The 17,867-nt window shown below is 31.9% G+C and overlaps 1 protein-coding gene across 1 annotated transcript; it reads right to left on the bottom strand.

Moving 5' to 3' along the window:
* Positions 1–1,895: 1,895 nt before the first annotated feature.
* LOC108326233 (trihelix transcription factor DF1) lies at positions 1,896–5,342 on the bottom strand. Its single transcript, XM_017559606.2, has 2 exons — positions 4,898–5,342; positions 1,896–4,000 (listed from the first exon to the last, which is right to left on the bottom strand). Exons 1-2 carry the CDS (start codon positions 5,200–5,202, stop codon positions 2,356–2,358), a joined length of 1,950 nt encoding a protein of 649 aa, XP_017415095.2. The 5' UTR covers positions 5,203–5,342; the 3' UTR covers positions 1,896–2,355.
* Positions 5,343–17,867: the final 12,525 nt, after the last annotated feature.

The raw sequence follows: 17,867 nt of genomic DNA, 5'->3' as shown, positions 1-17,867 counted from the left end.
TTTGACTAAAAAGCCCACGTTTATTCTTAAAAAAACAATTAAGACGACAATAATACATTGCACCATACACATCCGATAATGCGAATTAAACCTAATTAATACCTAAGCATCCTCATCATATATCAATGTTTACTTTTATATAGTTAAGAACGATAAAATTAAATATTTATAACTAAAACGTATGTTTAATATATTTTTAATGCATAAATTAACTTTTATATTTATAATTAATAGTTTAAAACGTAATATAAATATTATATTTAACTATTATTAGTTTTTTTTAAAGAATGTTTTTTAAGTTACAACTTGAAGCAAAAAATAAAATAAAATGACTAGTTGATCTGTAATATGCAAAATACACATTTAAACAAAGAAAACATATACAGTATATTAAAAGTACCAAACTGAAAAAAACAAAAGGAAACACTGTCTAAATTTATACTTTAAATGATATATGAAAGGAAAAATAGAAGTAAAGAATATAAGAAAGGAGAATTGGATGCCCCATTCATCCTAGTTGTAAAAAGTTCAAAGGAAAATTATGAAACGGATAAATGATTCGACCATCAGATGACCTTAGAAGTGATAAATTAACTTGAAAAAAACGAGGAGTATGATTTGCATTGGCAACAGTAAATGTGAAGATTTAGAAAGAAAAATAAAACAAAAGTGTAAAAGAGAAGAATTAGATACCCACCAAATGATTGTGCAACGAGTTCAAAGAAAAATAATGACCTGTTTTATTCCAAATCGAAAACTGTTCCATCACAGCAATCTCATTCATATATGCAAATGTATATATAATAACATAATATACCAAAAGCATAACATAATCTCGACCATCCCTTACTTATAAACCAATCAACATTTAATCGTTTTTTGAAAGAATACATTTGTTGAGAGAGAGAGATGAGAGATGAGTATGAGATTAGATTAAATTAGATAATTGGACGGTGATGAAAGAATGAGAAAAGCAGATTAACAGCAGAAAAAGTTGAGGCTTTAGATGATGATGATGATGATGAAGCTTCATCTCTTTCTTAGGACTGACACCCATGAAGAGAAACACATCACCTTGCGTGCACAGTGACACAGAGACAACAACTGCATGCTAGTGTTTTAGGTTCTTTTCAGAGTGAGGTTACTCACAACTCACAAGATTCCCTTCGTGGACCCTCTTTCAAGGGTTTATCACTCCATGTGTGATGCTGCCATCTTCTGCTCTCACTACCCTCTCTTACAATGCAAAACGTAGGGTCACTGTCCCAACAATTTAACCCTTCTTTAATAATATCCTTTTTATTTTTTTTTCACTCCTTTCAACCTTCTTTTAAAACCCTTTTTTTAAATTCCATTATTTTCTCACCCTCTTTTATCATATCTCGCTAATAAGTTAGTGCAAACCGATAATCGGGGCAATTAATTCACCAAACTCAACCTTTTCTCTCTACTCATCAACTACCGTACATCATAATAAATTTGTGGGTAAATGTAAATACAATAAATCTAATTTTAATGTTTTGTATTTGCTTATGAATCTTGAAATAATTAAATGATACTCCTTCTTGTTTAATGATAACAAAATGTTATATGTTTTTTTTCAGATTAATTAGTAATGTGACAGGTCTAAATGCATGTCACGTAATTAATAAATGATGATAAAGACTAATTTTGTAACGTCTGAATGCATGTCACTTAATTAATAAATAATGATATATACTAATTTTATAACCGGCTGATTTAATACAAAAATTAAAGGAATAATGTTGAAGATGTATTTAAGTAATATATATTAAAAATATTTGAGTTAAGTAGTTACTGGTGCAAAAATTTATGTGTACCAAAATATAGGGATTACAAAAAATAGAGAAATAAGCTAAAATAAGAAAAACATAGGAAGGAAAAGTCAATGGCAGTCATATAAGAGTAACAAGATGTCAAAACTGAAAGCACAGAGAAAAAGACAAAACCAGAATTAATCTCCTCCCATTTACAACACCAGGAAGTAAGAAAAAAAGAAGAAGATGAAGTAAAAGAAAAATACAACCTTAATTAAGGTCTCTCTCTTCTTTATTGGTCTCTATCTTAAATTCATCTCTGCTCGGACTTATTTATTATCCCAAAAAATAAACAAATTTTATGAAACAGAAAAGAGAAAAACATATAATCTTACTGACTATATGCTACAACAAAGTAGCAACCAAACCTCATCTTCCACAGGTCGATACCCATGCCATGTGTAACTTCGCCGTACGTGAATATTCAAATTCTTTCTCCACCACAATGGCCACCACCACCTCCTCCGACAACCCCTGCACTCTCTATGACCTACCACCACCACCTTCTTTCATCACTCTATTCTGTCGATGCCGCAACTGAACCACCACTCGTTTTGTTCGCCACTATCTCATATTTCCCATCACCACCACCTTCTTCATCCTCTTCGTCATCTTCTTCTTCCTCTCCCTCTCTCTCTTCCTCGTACTCATCATCTTCGTTCTCCACGTCCTCCATTCTGATGTCCCTATCTCTCATCGTTTCCTCCTGAGGTGGCCATTGCTGCTCCGGCCGCACCATCAGCGGCGCCACCGTGCTTTCCGGCTTCACCGCCGCCGCCACGCCCTCCACCTTGCTCTTCTCCCTGTACAGCGCGTCCAGCTGGTGGAAATAAGGGCATGTTTTCGAATCTTCCGGTCTCCGCTTGTTGCTTTCCTTCACTTTCTTGAAGTACTTGTTGATGTTCTCCCACTTCTCTTTGCACCTTTTCGCGTTTCGGTTGTACCCGAGCTTCCTCATCGAGGATGAGATCTCCTCCCATAGAGGACCCTTTGGTCCGTTCTCCTGATACTTTGCATCCAGGTTCGTTCGAAGCTTTATCAATGCCTGAACCTCCACCTTTGGCCACCTCGAGGAACTCGATGGCGTGAAATTCTCACTACTATTATTGTTGTTGTTGTTGTCAACTTTCACTATCTCCATGTTGGTCACATGTGAGACCACTGGAAACACCAATGGTTGTGAAACAACCGCGGGCAGTGGTTGTTGCAAAGCAGATGGAGCTACACTAGATGGTGGCAATTGTTGCAGTGGTGGTTGAGGTTGTTGCGTTGGTGGTTGTTGTACGAGGTTGATGCTGTTTAATGCTTGACCGAGGTTTTGTTGTTCGGCTACTTTTTGAAGGAATGACATGACGGCAGCGTCTTTGGCTGCGGCTATGGATCTTTCCTGGGCGAGGATTTCTCTTTCTCTATTGATTCTTTGCATCTCTTGGACTCTCCATGCTTCTTCTCTTGCTATTCTTTCGTGTTCTCGTTTCTCTATGGCTTCGAGGAACTTCTTTTGTAGATCCTCTTGTTTCTGGATCACTTCCTTCATTAGTCTCTCGAAGAAGTCCTTCCACTTGCGCTTCCTTTTGCGCCTACCTTCCAATGTTTCGTCGGAGGAGGTGGAGGAGGAGCTAGAATTGGAGAAGGTGTCGGTGGGGAGCGTGGGGAAAGAAGGTGGTGGGGCTGTGTTGGTGGTAGGGTTTGTTGGAGGGTAAGAAGGAGTTGAGAGATGTATTGATGGGGTAGTGAGCATGGGCTGGGGTATGGTTATAGGGAGTGTTGTTGTTGATGGAACAGTGATATGGGGGACAGTACTAGTGAGAGTGGTGTTGGACAGTATTGGCTGCATTGGTACTGTTGTTATTGTGGTTGGAATTGGAAGTGACAAGGATGAAGCAGTTGTTGATGCTGTTGCAATTGGTAGTGACAACGATGCAGCTGTTGCTGCAATGACTCTTGATGGTGCTGATTGTGGTAGTTTAGGTGATGGTTTGGGAGAGTGGGGTGTTGGAGTGTGATTCTCAAGGGCTTGTAGTTGATCAAAGAAACGATATGTTTTTCCATCTTGCTTCCCACTTCGACCTTCTTTGGTTCTTTTGTGGTACTTGTACACGTTCTCGAATTTCTCTTTGCACTTCTTGGAACTTCTGTGATACCCAAGCTCTGCCATTTTCCTGACGCACAAAAGGAGAAGACAAAATGAAAAAAAAGGGAGAGAGAGAGAGAGTAGAGTTTCTCTGGGTTTATCTTATCTCATCAAATTGAGCTAGAGGACAAAGGGTAAAAGGCATTGGAAGCGTGATATAAACATAAAATAAAAATGAGATGAAGTAATCAAGCAGTGGAAGTGATGGAAGGGAAAGAAAGTAAGTGAAAGAGAGACGGGAGAAAATGCGAAAGTTGGACGTAATCGATGTTTTGAGCAACAAAATGGCATGAAGTGATGAACAGACATGTCTCCCATGAGAAACACATGAACCCAAGTTAGAAGATTTGACAGATAATCTTCTTCCTTAATTTCCCGTAGGAGTTGGTAAGCGAAATAAAGGGGGAAGAAAAATCTCGCTTTTCATAACTCAATTCAAGTCGGTAACTTATTTGGAAAATAGGACATGAACCAAAGTGAATGTCAGAAAAGCAAATCACACCCAAATCATGTAGACTGCACATCTAAATTCTTTTGTAATTATTTTATGCTCAAACTCCGAAAGAAAAAAAAAAGGGACGAATTTAAGCCAAAGAAAATAAAAACACACGAAAGGACCTGGAAAATGAAGAAAAATCCAAACCATGGAAAGAGAGAGGGGAAAGATGAAATTGGAATTGAAACCAGCTGAACACTGAATACATTTTCGAGAATAAAACTCAAAAAGAAAGCAGAATTGAATTCTCAGATCTCCACACCCCATTAATCTATTTTCCAGCAGCTAAAAAATTCACATCAATTGAAGTGAAGAAGTGAAGTGATGAATTGAATGAGAAGATGCAAACTAAAAAGAAAAGAAGAAAAAGGTGATATATATAAAATAAAAACGAAAGATTAATATAATTGAGTTGGAGTGGTGACGCACCTGGATACTTCTTCCCACAAAGGACCCTTAACACTTGCATCTCGAAACGCCACGTCCATATCCGACCGTATCCTTAACAGCGCCAAAGTCTCTTGTCGGGGCCACCGGTTACCACCGAAGCTACGTTCTCCCTCTTCGATTCTTCCCCTTTCGTCGTCCCCTGAATTTGATCCAACTCCACCACCGCCTCCGCTAGCTGCCACCGCCCCGTCATGACTGAACCCGGCCACTGCATCGGCGGAGGCGCCACCTTCTCCGCCGCCACTTCCACCTCCCGCTCCCAACACAGCTGAGTCCCCGAGCATAGTCTCTTTTGGGTCTCTCTCCCTCTTTTCCAAAACAGCACCGCAGTTACAGCAGCTTAGACGAGGAGAAAAATTAAAAATATAAACAGAGCTAAAAGGGTGGTGAATTCTTTCAAAAAATTTGATGGCTTTTTATTTTATGTAATAATAACAATATTATTATTATTATTATTATCATTATAATGTATATGTGTATATATACATACATACCAAACCGCTATCTCTCTCTTTCCCTTTCTTTCCGGGTGAATTTGTTTATTTATTTATTTATTTTCATTTTTTATTCTACCATCTCTATAATAACACGAGGAATAATTAATTGTAATAAGAATAATAAATATTTCCCTTTTCTCTGTTTTCAGTAATTAATTAACTTTTTACGTCTTTCCTTTTCTTCTCTTTTTCTGCTGCGGAATCTTTTTATTTTAATTTTTTTGTATTGTTTATTTGTTCCCATCCGGTAAATTCACCTGACTCTGCTCTTTTGATATGGTAATAAGAAAAGTGGCACGGAAAAGTAGATGCAGGTATGTGGTAGTATTTATTCAATTATTTATTTATTATTTTCGAAATAATAAATAGATGCATAGATTTTTGAACAGCTGCGCACAGGGACGATAGAGATAATAGTTGGTTTTTGTCTGTCCAGCTATATTTAGTTAAAGGCCGGCTCCTGTAGGTCACCTTTTTTCTTTTCCTTTTTTATTTCATTAAATAATATTTTAACCCTTTTTCTCTTAAATTCGCCTTGTTATTAATTTCTTTCCTGCGAAGAAGATGAAGATGAAGCATGTTGCTTTTTCTATTGGGATGTGTTTTTTGGATTTCAGTAGCGGTTAGGCGCACTCATTGGGAAAAGACCAAACAAGCCCTAATGTGGTTCCTGCATTGACCTTTAATCATTGAAGCTAATCTATGCTATATTTTATTTACATCAGCTTGTTTGTGATCTGGGTTTGTCCCTCCATTTCACAGCTTCGACATCCTTTTTTTTTTTTTTTTACTATATAGATCCCGAAAATGCCCTTTTGAGAAAAAAATGTTTAGTGGGGAAAAACATTGGGGTGTCGATTTTAATCTTGAAGTTGTTGCCTAGAACTGTGGTACTCTACATGTGGGGTTTGGGGACCTACAGTGACAGTGACAATTGCAATTTGGTTCACATATATAATAGATAAAAGAAAATTGAGAAAAATAAAAAAAGAGGTTTAAATAAAAAGATGTGTTTTTGATTAAGAAAGAAAGGTGGAAATAGTGTAATTGAATTTATAAGAGTGATGAGTGAATTTAAGTGGGAAGCACTGTTGAGTAGAAGTAGTTTGAAGGAGGTGGTATTATTAGGCGAAGCTATTTATGAACAGAAGTAAATGGTGGGCAGTTCTGTTGGGTTTGTGACCTACCGTAATAAATGGCGTCAAAGTTTCGATGGCCGTGATATTCTGCATCGTGCCTCATTCTAACTACAATTATTGCTCTTCTACATTTTAACAAAACTAATTACTCCAAGGTCAATTTTGGTAATTCACACTTTCTCTAAACTAAACCCTCTATTTCTTTTCCTACATCACCTAATAATTAAAATCATCAAAACTCCTTTTTAAATCTCTATACCTTTCAAGTCGCACAAACTTACTTTCATCACATAGCTATTATAAATATTTATTTTCTAATATCAATGGATTTCAAATCTAATCGATAATCTCCTAAACAAAAATTATATCATATTTTTCTAATTTCTTAAGAATATTTATTTTGAATTCTTTTTATTTACAAAAAATTGTGTGCCGCTTTAATTACTTAAGAACTAAGTATAAACTATAAAATTACAAATATCCTTCACTTGACTTATCTATTAATTTTCAATTTAATTACATATCCTCCTCCGATGAATTCTAGTTTGATAATTTAATAGATGTTTTGTTGATTATATTTCTTTTACTATTTTATATTGTTATTTAATTTTACATTGATTGTTTAATAGAAACATTAATCTCGCAGTATATTTTGCTGTTATTAAAACATTAAAATACAGACATTTTTATTAAACGATGACTGTCAATTGACTAAAAGCTTTTTATACAGAGGTGGCCAAAACTATGCAGCTAAAATAGTGGAATACAGTTAGCTTTTAAAAGAAGGAATAATTTTGAATTATAAATAATTGGAAATAATAATAAAAATACATTTATGTATGACTCCTGTTAAAGAAAAATTTATTATCTAGGAAGATTTCAGATTTTTTGTGAACATCTCTTGACATGTTATTAAATATTTGGTACGTATTATAGATCTTATATTTAATGGAAATAAATATATAAAAAAGAATCAACAACAATTAATTCTTCTTTGATGAGAAGTACGAGAGTAAGAGATAAGGTAAAAAAAATGTGTACACCGATATTCTCATTTTACAAACCAAGTATTTTTAATATATATAATCAATTTAATTATATTCATGTTAACGATAGGTAAACTTGCTCCGAAATACTCAAGTATAAAGCAATAACAATTGAATGATGGTATAAAGCTTGATTTTTAGATTTATATTTATAAGGTTAAATTTGGTTTTGACGTGATTTTTTTATTTAAATTTATATTGCAAACATAAATTTGAAATGATTTAACGATATCTTTCGGTGAGAAGAAAAAAAGAGAGGTGGTCCAAGAGTTTTAATGTACTATTTCAACTTTTTGAATAAACTAGAATTTTAGCATTTAGAATTTACTGAAATATTAACCGAGTATTTTAAAAATTAGGACATGAATGCATTTCTTTCCTTATAAAAAATAACCTTCTAGTAGCTAAGTTAATATATAAGAGTAATTGTCTCATTTATGTTATTTAATGAATTGAGATTTATTTTTTAAAAGAGCAGAAAATAATAATTGGTGATGGTGTGGTTTATTGGATTATTTCCTATTTGTATATATAAAAAAATCGGCTCCTATCATATACAATTATGGAACCACCGCTGAGGTATGCTATGTGAACGTTGCGTTTCTCTTTCCAATTTTAAATTCTAAACCCGTCTGATCATTGCACTTGCACTTGAAAATGACTTTTATGTTGAGATAAGATTGTTGAATATTGATTTTTTTTTTAATATCTCCATTTCCCTGTTATGCAATTCATTTTGTATTCTTGTGCATTTAGTGTATATTGCAAGAGACAAAAATAAATTTTCTATTGAAAGACACTACTATCCTTAGAATTAGCAACCATAATGAATGTTTAGAAAATCCTCTTTCGTTCTGGGAAGAAATGAATTACTCATTATGTTAACATTCAACGCCAATAAATGTTTCTGAAAAATATATTTTGGTCAGATGAAACCCCCACGGTTAAAGGACTCCATCATATAAAGGGCATCATTCACTCAAGACAAATTTCACTTACACTTACACTTTCGGTAATTTAATGAAATTATATTTTATATTTCCTCTTTTTTACGTTACTTCCATCTTTTCTTTTTAATGCACATATAAAGAATCAAAGAAATAATATTATTTCTAAATAATACAAACATTTACCTTAAAAGCGTAATATGGTTTTGGCAGTAGTGATAAAAGAAATGGAATTGAAGTATAAGAGAATTTGGAAAATATATTTTTAGTCTTTTATTTTGTGCCATCAATTCAATAAGTCAATAATTGAGTCTAAAACAAAACAAAGGAAATGGAAGGAAGCAGAAATATAATGCAAAGAGGTGGGACCCACTTAATCAATATACCATTTAATGCATATAATGATCAAGGATTAGCTTTATGTTTTGAGATGTATTTAGTTGTACAAATCTAATTTACAAAACACCTGCCATGCTAATCATGTTCAGAGGGTATTTTAGTCAAACAACACAATACCAAGGCAATGGGTAATGGTGGGGCATATAGTAAAATTGGTGGATCATAGTTTTATTTTTTATTTTTTATTTTTTTAAATATGTTTTCTTATAAATAATTATTAAGCTGAAACACTAATTCACATTTTCTGTAGTTTCTAGATTATTATTACACAGACTTAAAACATTAGGTTTTCAGAAAATAAAAAAATCATTAAATCCTGAGAAGAATTACAGTTTTTTTTAAGAACATTTGAATTTTTTTTTTCCAAAAACTAAATTTTTTAATTTTTAATTAAGTCAGTTTATGGAACTCGACCTTTGATTTGAAAAAGCTTTCATGTATGCACTCGGTTTCAATTAAAACCAAACAAAGATGATACCAAATATAAAATGGTTGTGTCGAATAAAATTACGACAAATTATTTATGAACTTAAGTTGAGCGAAATCATGTCACTAACTTAGATTGATGTCTTCATTGTTGATTTTACTTCTAACATGTGCTAAAATAAATATATGCAAACCAGGCCAACTACATATAATGTGTGTTTCGAAATAGATAAAAATAAATAAATAAGATGCGCAATAGCTTTCATTTAATCAACTGTTTTATATTACATTCGAATTTTCTGTTTACACTCGAATAAGAAGTTATTCGACAAAGCAATACTTACGAGAATAGAAAAATATATTTTTTTTGGAAGAAAAATATTACGAAAAAAAAAAGAGCATATGGATATCACACAGTAGATATTTATAAGTAATAATGTAAGGAGTTAGGACCACAAGTTTGGTAATATATATATGTATTTCTGTGTTTGCCCATATAAATTATTGTGGGTGCAATTTTTTTTCTATATATTCATTCTGGGGATATTATAGAAGACCGTCGAAACAGCCAGAATTGCCTTTTTTAGAATGATTTAACATATATTGATCTTAATTATTAAATAGAATATAGAAATACCTACTGTTTTAACTTATGCAATGACTGGCTAAAAATATTGATAAAAAAGAGTTCAATTTTACGAAAGGAAAAAGTTATGTGGATTATTTGCAACATTGCGATAACTTGGAGATAGAAAATGAAAATCGAAATTCTAAAAATAAGTTGTCTAGACAGATGGGGAGTTTTAAATTGAATAAAGTAAATTCCAGAAGGCATTTTTGTATTCCCCAAAGAAAAATAAAATAAAATTAAGACAGAAGCACACATGAATATGTCTCTCTTTTGTTCAATGAACATGTGAGATGGAATATCTGATTGGTTAATATTAAGTGTGAATAAAGGATAGGAAGTCGTGTACAAAAGTAGGCATCTCATCATAACATTTGCCATACTCCTTTTTTCAATACTTTTTCTCCCTTCACCTTTTTTTAATCTTCATCTCTCTCATCACACTTCCACCATAACCACATTGCTTCACTTACAAAACATCAAAATTATAAAAATTTAATATTTTTCAAATAATACTTATTCTCACTTCAAAAATCTAAGCTAGCTAGAGAGAGAAGATGCCCTAGAAAACATTTTTGTATTTTATTAACACCCTAACGCATATATACCATGAGTGTATTTTGTGTTTGTATTATTATATATACGTGTAATATTATATTATATGTAATATAGTTGGAGGGTATGCATGATCGACAACAGCACCCTGCAGTGGGGAATAATATAATTGGATGCAATCACATAATGCAATGACATTGGCAGCTTCTACCAGAAATTTATTTTCACCAAAGTTGTGATGGAACATGTTGACTATGTTATGTGTGAGTTAACGCATATTCATATATGCCATTATATTGAAAAGCGAATCATGCCAGTACTTAACAATATGTGCATACCAGAAGATCGAAAGAGATATATACTGAAAAGAAAAGACTAACAACATTCAATCAATGCTAAACTTTCTTCATAATCTAACTCACACAAACCCAATAATCTAACTCTAACCAATGCAGACGCTAGTGCTATATATGTCTTCCAAAAATAATGACCTTATAATCATTGAAACTAGATGGAGGAAACAACCTCATCACATCTTTCAACCACTAATCATTTTTTTTTCCTATTAGTCATTATATGCCATAAATTTCAATTCGAATAATTGGAACTTACACAATTTCAAGCATATATAATAAGAAAAACTCACCCTTTTTTTGTTCTCGGTACGAGATTTCCTTTACCTAAACTATTTACAAGTTTCCCACTCAATAATTTACACTTACAAGTTCCCACATAAGCTATCTGAAATTAGGGTTTATTCATGCACAGTATTTTCAAGTTCAGAAGGTTTTCCACAGAGTTCAGATTGGTGTGAATAAAATAATGGTTAGATTAAAGTTAAAGTTCTGTAACTATTAAAAAGTATTTAATTAATGCATTAATTTATATGTGTATGATTAATAACTTTAGTTTAGAAGTAGCCAACATGTAAACAGAAAGTTTGGGAACGATTTACTTTACAACTAGGGGCCATGTATAAGCACTCACCGTTGTCTGCAGCAAAGTAACTGTCACTAATATCTGGAGTTGAAAACTACAGATATGGACTGTAACTTGTATATGGCAGTTATTCTTGCATAGGAAACATTAACGCGAACTGGGAGAGTGAAACTTGATTCTATGTAGTAAGGTTTCATGGATTTCTTGGTGTGTGTCAGTTTATGTTTTACATAAGAGAAACATGCTTCAGTCAAACGCTGTGGTAAAAAATCATTACCGCTTTGATGGTAAGGATAAAACCCCACCTCATTTTTTGTTTTCTAGCAATTAATTTGCCTTAAAAGAACAATTAAAAAGAAAAAAAGAAAGAAACTGCATACCGACCCTGCAGACAAGGAAATTACTGAAAATAGTGGAAAATTGGGATCCATCGTCACTTTTGCAGTTGCTGAGACAGCAGGAAAATAAATAAAATAAAAACCATAACATATGCACTCATTAAATACGTAACAATTTATGGATCTGGATGACTTTATATTTACAGGACCCATATGAGAAAAGTTTTACATGTAGACAAAAGGTTTACTTCACATGGGGGGTGCATGTGATGTGAATGTACACTTACATCTTCTGTCTACCATGTGGATTAACCCTTAGATTTATCTGTCACCAGCTAAGCAATCCACCAATCTGATGCATTTTTTTTTCTTGCCCCCCTCTTCCTTCTTCTCTCTCTCCCCTTCCTTCCTCCATAATCTTCTCCATCTTAATTTTAAATCTTGCAAATCACACGCATGCTCCACTATATTTAACACTATATATTTAACAAAATGGTAAAGTAGGGCTCAATGCATCGAAGGGTTATTATTACTCATCTTCTAACCCCTTTTACTTCCATATGTTCTTTACCATGAAATTATTGTTTCGTTTTGGAGCAGGCCTGAATGGGTTAAAACAAATTTACCATTATCCTTTAGCTTTTCTCAAATTTCTCACACATGTCTCTTCCTATTTCTGTCAACAACAACCTGCAAATTATTCATACAGGTAGCACTGTTATATAAAGTAAAAACAATACTATCTTTTTACGGCAGATCAATTAGATAATTATGATTTGATTTTTCTTTCTTGTAAATTGCATATTATGCATTAAAGATTGCTTGATTTGGCGTATAGCATCTGGTATGAAGTTTGGAATATAGAGTAAAGAAGTGAACGGAGAAAAAAGATGGTGGTGAAGAGTAAATTGCAAGCAATGATAACCATGTGCAAAGGATTTGGTCCTTCACAATAATTTTATTTATTTATTACAGCCCTTACTTACAAGCTACAGTAAAATTATTCCTCCAGGTCTTGTACCGTAGATTCATCGGAACGTGGAACCATGTGCATATTGCACGTAGGGTCATAAACATAATCCTCTGCGATCCCAATGTTACTTATTATTATTACTATTACCATTTCTGGGAGTAGTATTTAATAAACTGTGGATCAGCTAATGAATGCTTTAACAAACAAGATTGCTTTGCTATTACAAATCATAATGGAAGTGTGTTTCTGATAGCTTTATATTTAACCTTTTCATCTGTGATATCGTAGTCACCTATTTAAAGACTCGTTAGCACAGCTTTCTCGATATATAATAACAACAATTAACCACTCTGTGGCGTTGGTAAACGCTGCTAACCCTAATTAAGAAGCATAGTTATGAGAAGAAGGTCGCTGTAAATGGGCCCCAGGTGGGCCCGAAGAAAGAGGGCAATCAAAAAGCCCATATTGAGCAATGAAGGGTGGGAGGGCCCATGTCCCCACAAAGAACAATTTACAAGAGGGGAGAAGAAAGGGAGAGTACTACGTAACAAATAAACACATCCTTTCACGTCCACTTCATGGCTTTTAAATTTCTTTAGTTTATGAGAATTAATGGGTTGAGTTTTTTGTTTTAGCTTTATTTTTTCTTCCTTCTCCACTTCTGTGATGTAAGTCTGAAATGGATAATGGATAAGCATGTGGCAACGGACTTTATATGAGTGTGCTTCGCAACTCTTTCTTCGTTATCATCCCAACGGACCACAAACCCAAAACGCCACGCACTCCAATAATATTTATCAGACTAATACATACAGATATATATTTCCCACCCAATATTTAACATCAACCATCACTCCCACTGCCAAACAAGGATATAGATAACCAGACTCTCTCTCTCTCTTTCTCTCTCTCTCTCTCTCTCTCTCTCTCTATATATATATATATATATATATATTCTTTCATGGTCTTTATCAGGTCATAGGGGATACAAACAAAACACAATAAAAATAAAGTTGAAGCAAAAAAAAAAGATGCAAAAAGGTGACACTGTTTTTGAACCACGTCTAACTTTAGTGCCGCCATTGGTAGTGTCTTTTTAATTTTTTTTTGTCGTCGCTGTTTAACACACATTTTGATAACGAAAAGGGGGTGCATTTTAAATGAGTGGAATTGTCTTCTTATGGGGATTCATTAATTCCAGTTATGTGGCCTCTGGCATGAAATTAACATCACAGAGAAATTGGATTTCATTTTTGGACAACATGGAGCTACTTGATCTAAAAAATTGCTATGTGCATTAGACTTATGGCTTGATTATTTCATACAAGAAAGTCTGGTCAACGACTGGGCAAAGGAGACCACCTGAGTTTTAGTTTTGGAATAATTTATATTATTATTTGACTACTGGCTACTGCCTTTGACTTTTGCATTGGCTTGTGCTCAAAAGTTTTAATGGGAATGTGGACATGGACGTAAAACAAAACAACAGAAAAAGGGTTTGTGAATAATATAGCTACAGGGAAGTGGATATGGTATTATTATTACATAAAAGCATGTAATATCATTTAGAGATCGAACTTTTAAATTAAGTGTAGGGATTACATGATTAAATAAGATTTTGAAAAAAAAATCTTATATTACAGAATTACCATGCAACGGTTAAAAATCAGACCAATGGAGACTTTCGTGTTTTTTTTTTTAACTACCTACCTTGTCATGTTTACTTAAATTGGATCTATTTTGTCTTATTAGTTTTAAGGTTTTGGAATGATTTTATGACTTGACTTGGTCAATATAAGAAGAATTTACACAATATACAAGTCTTTAGTTTGGGTCTTCAGTCTTTTAGCTTTCTTTTGAGATTGTTCTAACTATTGGTTTTGTCGTCATCTGAAATTTCATGTATCGTATTTGTATTATTAAACAAGTCTTCAAAGGTTTTGATACATTTACAATTCCTTCGATGCAAGTACTCACTGTCATGGATCTTACTCACAACATTCCTTTAAAATCACCATCTACTGTTATTATTTTATAAGCCCTTTTATCAAACATTGTCACATAATATTTGATGATCACCAACATAACTTTAACTAAAAAAGTTCTAGATTATAATACAGTTACAACCTTTAGTGATAATAAATGCAAAAACATAGGGATTTGATCTTCGAAACAACCTTAAATCACACACCCCAACACATATATCACGAAGTGGAAAGGTTCATTGATATTTATAGAACCAACATTCTGTTATTTATTTATTTTTCTCGTACATTCTACAGTGATTCTTATTTTGAAATTTCAAAAAACAAAAGGAACTCAACAGGACAACACAAAAATAGTCGCTTCTTTGAAATTGGTCTCTTGGTTGAAAAGCAAAACCTTCTTCGATCTAAAGTCAATATCCGTTATAGTGTCATTATGTGTCCATTAAAATTATTAAGAAACTATATTAACATGTAACTATTATTTTTATTATAATCTTTGTTAATAGTTGAAATGGTCACGTGTGTACTCTTGAGTCAAAACAACCCAACTTTGTCGCTTTAGACTTCAACAAAAATAACTTAAATGATATTTTTGTCCAATAATGGTGAACGGGTGCGTTTAAATAATTTGGAAGGATGAGAGCATGATCATATACTTTTTTTTTTTATTTTAAAAATATAGCATTTTATATGTTATAATTATTGGTAGAGACAAGCATATAGAACAATAATTGATGAAAAGACAAATTATAGTTTTGAAAGAAAATACTAAGCAAGATCGTCAACAAAAAGAAAGAAGGGTTCATACTTTGAAAACGAAAGTGAAAAGAAAAGAAAAAGAAAATAAAAGTAGTGAGAAAGTCATGTCAATATGGCACGCTCCACCCCGCGGCCGTGGTGCCCATACTGCACCCTTTTCTCTCGCAACAATCAATTTTCTGTAACGTTCATTTTACAATAAATATAAATTATAATTCATATATATCTTTTTCTATTGCCATTTAATCACTATCTATATGTAAAATTATCTCACAAACAGTTTAATCAATCGTCTTAAATATCCTTTTTCATTATCTAATTACTTGTAAGGCTAACAATTACTTCACTGTATATATACTGTTTTAATTGTTTGTGCCATTTTTTAAAATTAAATAATAATAAAAAGTAATTTAGTAATTGATACTCACATATGATAAAAAATTATATACTATGTTATCTTTTTATGATAAATTAATATAAAAAATATATAAATAACGTATTTATATATGTGAGACAAAATTTCGATTCAATGAACGATTTTTAGTCCAATTATCGAATTAAAAGTTATTGAATAACACGAGTTTTATATAAAATATAGATTCAATCTCATCCGTAACTAAAAAGTAAATACTTGTTTATTTGTTGATTAAAATCTTGATTTTATTAATAAAAATTATTATCTTATTTTTCTCCAAATTTAATATGTGTGTGTATTTTGGTGAATCGCCTTTGGATATATCCATTATTAAAGATAAATGTCAACTAAAAAGTAATCTTCAAAATTTAGAAATTGTAAAAAACACAATTGCTTCTGTTGAGATCATTATCCTTTCTTTTATTTGGGGGAAAACGAGTATTATGACAGTCAGATGAATGGGTGTGCATAGTTTTTTGTTTCTTTCTTTAACTTTTAAATAAAAACTACTATGCAATGAAATGTAAAGAGATGAATAATGGTCTGGACTAAAAACACGAGAAACAATATGCATTTATAATCTGGGCTTCCAAAATGTGTTATTTTTTTAAAACGAACTGGGCCTTAAATTTTAAAACAAATGTGTACTGTGTTTTTCTTATAATAAATGCAAAGATTAAATATTTTTATAGTTTCTAAATTTGTATGAAAAATTTAATTTTTTTATATTTTAAATTTTGATATGTTTTAGTTTCTAAATTTTAAAAATGAATTAATATAATTTTCTTAACTCAACTATATAAAAAAAATGTGTTAAATGATATTTTAAACTAACTTTTGAATTGTAACGTGTTAAAATGTATAAACAATTCATATAACATTAAAATAATATTTATAGTGTTATTGGATTATAAAGATTACATTTATTTATTTTCTACAGTTTTTTATAACTAAATTATATTAAAGTTTGAAACAATAACGAATTATAATTTCATATCAAAATTTAAAAACTAAAAATATATTTAACCTTATAAAAAATCATGACTTTTTCCATGCTACATTAATGAGTGATACTATTTCTACTTTGCTTTTAATATTTGTTAAAATTATATTTTTTTATTAGGTTTAATTACTACTCACATCCCAATTTTAGTTGAAAAGTCCCACGTGAGTTCTAGTTTTGTTTTTGCTTCGATTAAATTCAATTTTTTTTTAAATTTGATCTAATTAAGTCATTTTCACTAGTACCATATCAACAATATTAAATATATGTCACGTGTCAGTTTATATTTTTCTTATCTACGTGTCATATTCACGTGATATTATTAGTATCACATGACAATAATGGTGTCACAATGAGACATAAGAGTAATAAATAAGAATAATAATTAAGAGTTATAATTAAGAGTAATAATTTCTCTCTTGTAATACATACTTCTTATCAATGATAAACTTCTTTATTTCTGCTCTTATATATATTAAAGAGAAAATGGCCAGAGACATTTAAAATTTCAAAATGATTTATACCTTAAATATGATAATTAATCTTAACCAGTAATGATAAAAATAATATTTAAAGTTTGATGGATGATCTATAAATATTTACTTTAACGCTTTTTAATGATGAAACCAATCTTGACTCAAACTTTTAGGACCATTCATCTTATTTCACACTTGTCACTTTTTTCGAGCTGTCTTTCTCGGTGTGTCAAAATTGTGTATAAATTACTCTCATTCCCCACACTCCACTAACTTAAATCACGTGCATTCATTCTGTGGACTAAGATATGAGAATGAACTAGTGGGATTCTCACTTTCGCATTCATAATACAAACCAAACAATTTATAAGGATGCAATTTCTTCAATTTGGTAAAAATCACTTTCTCATACCAAACTATA

This window comes from Vigna angularis, chromosome 3, assembly GCF_016808095.1.
Source record: "Vigna angularis cultivar LongXiaoDou No.4 chromosome 3, ASM1680809v1, whole genome shotgun sequence".
NCBI classification, from domain to species: Eukaryota; Viridiplantae; Streptophyta; class Magnoliopsida; order Fabales; family Fabaceae; genus Vigna; species Vigna angularis.
The sequence above is the reverse complement of the archived record's forward strand: the minus strand, read 5'-3'. Positions and strand labels throughout refer to the sequence as shown.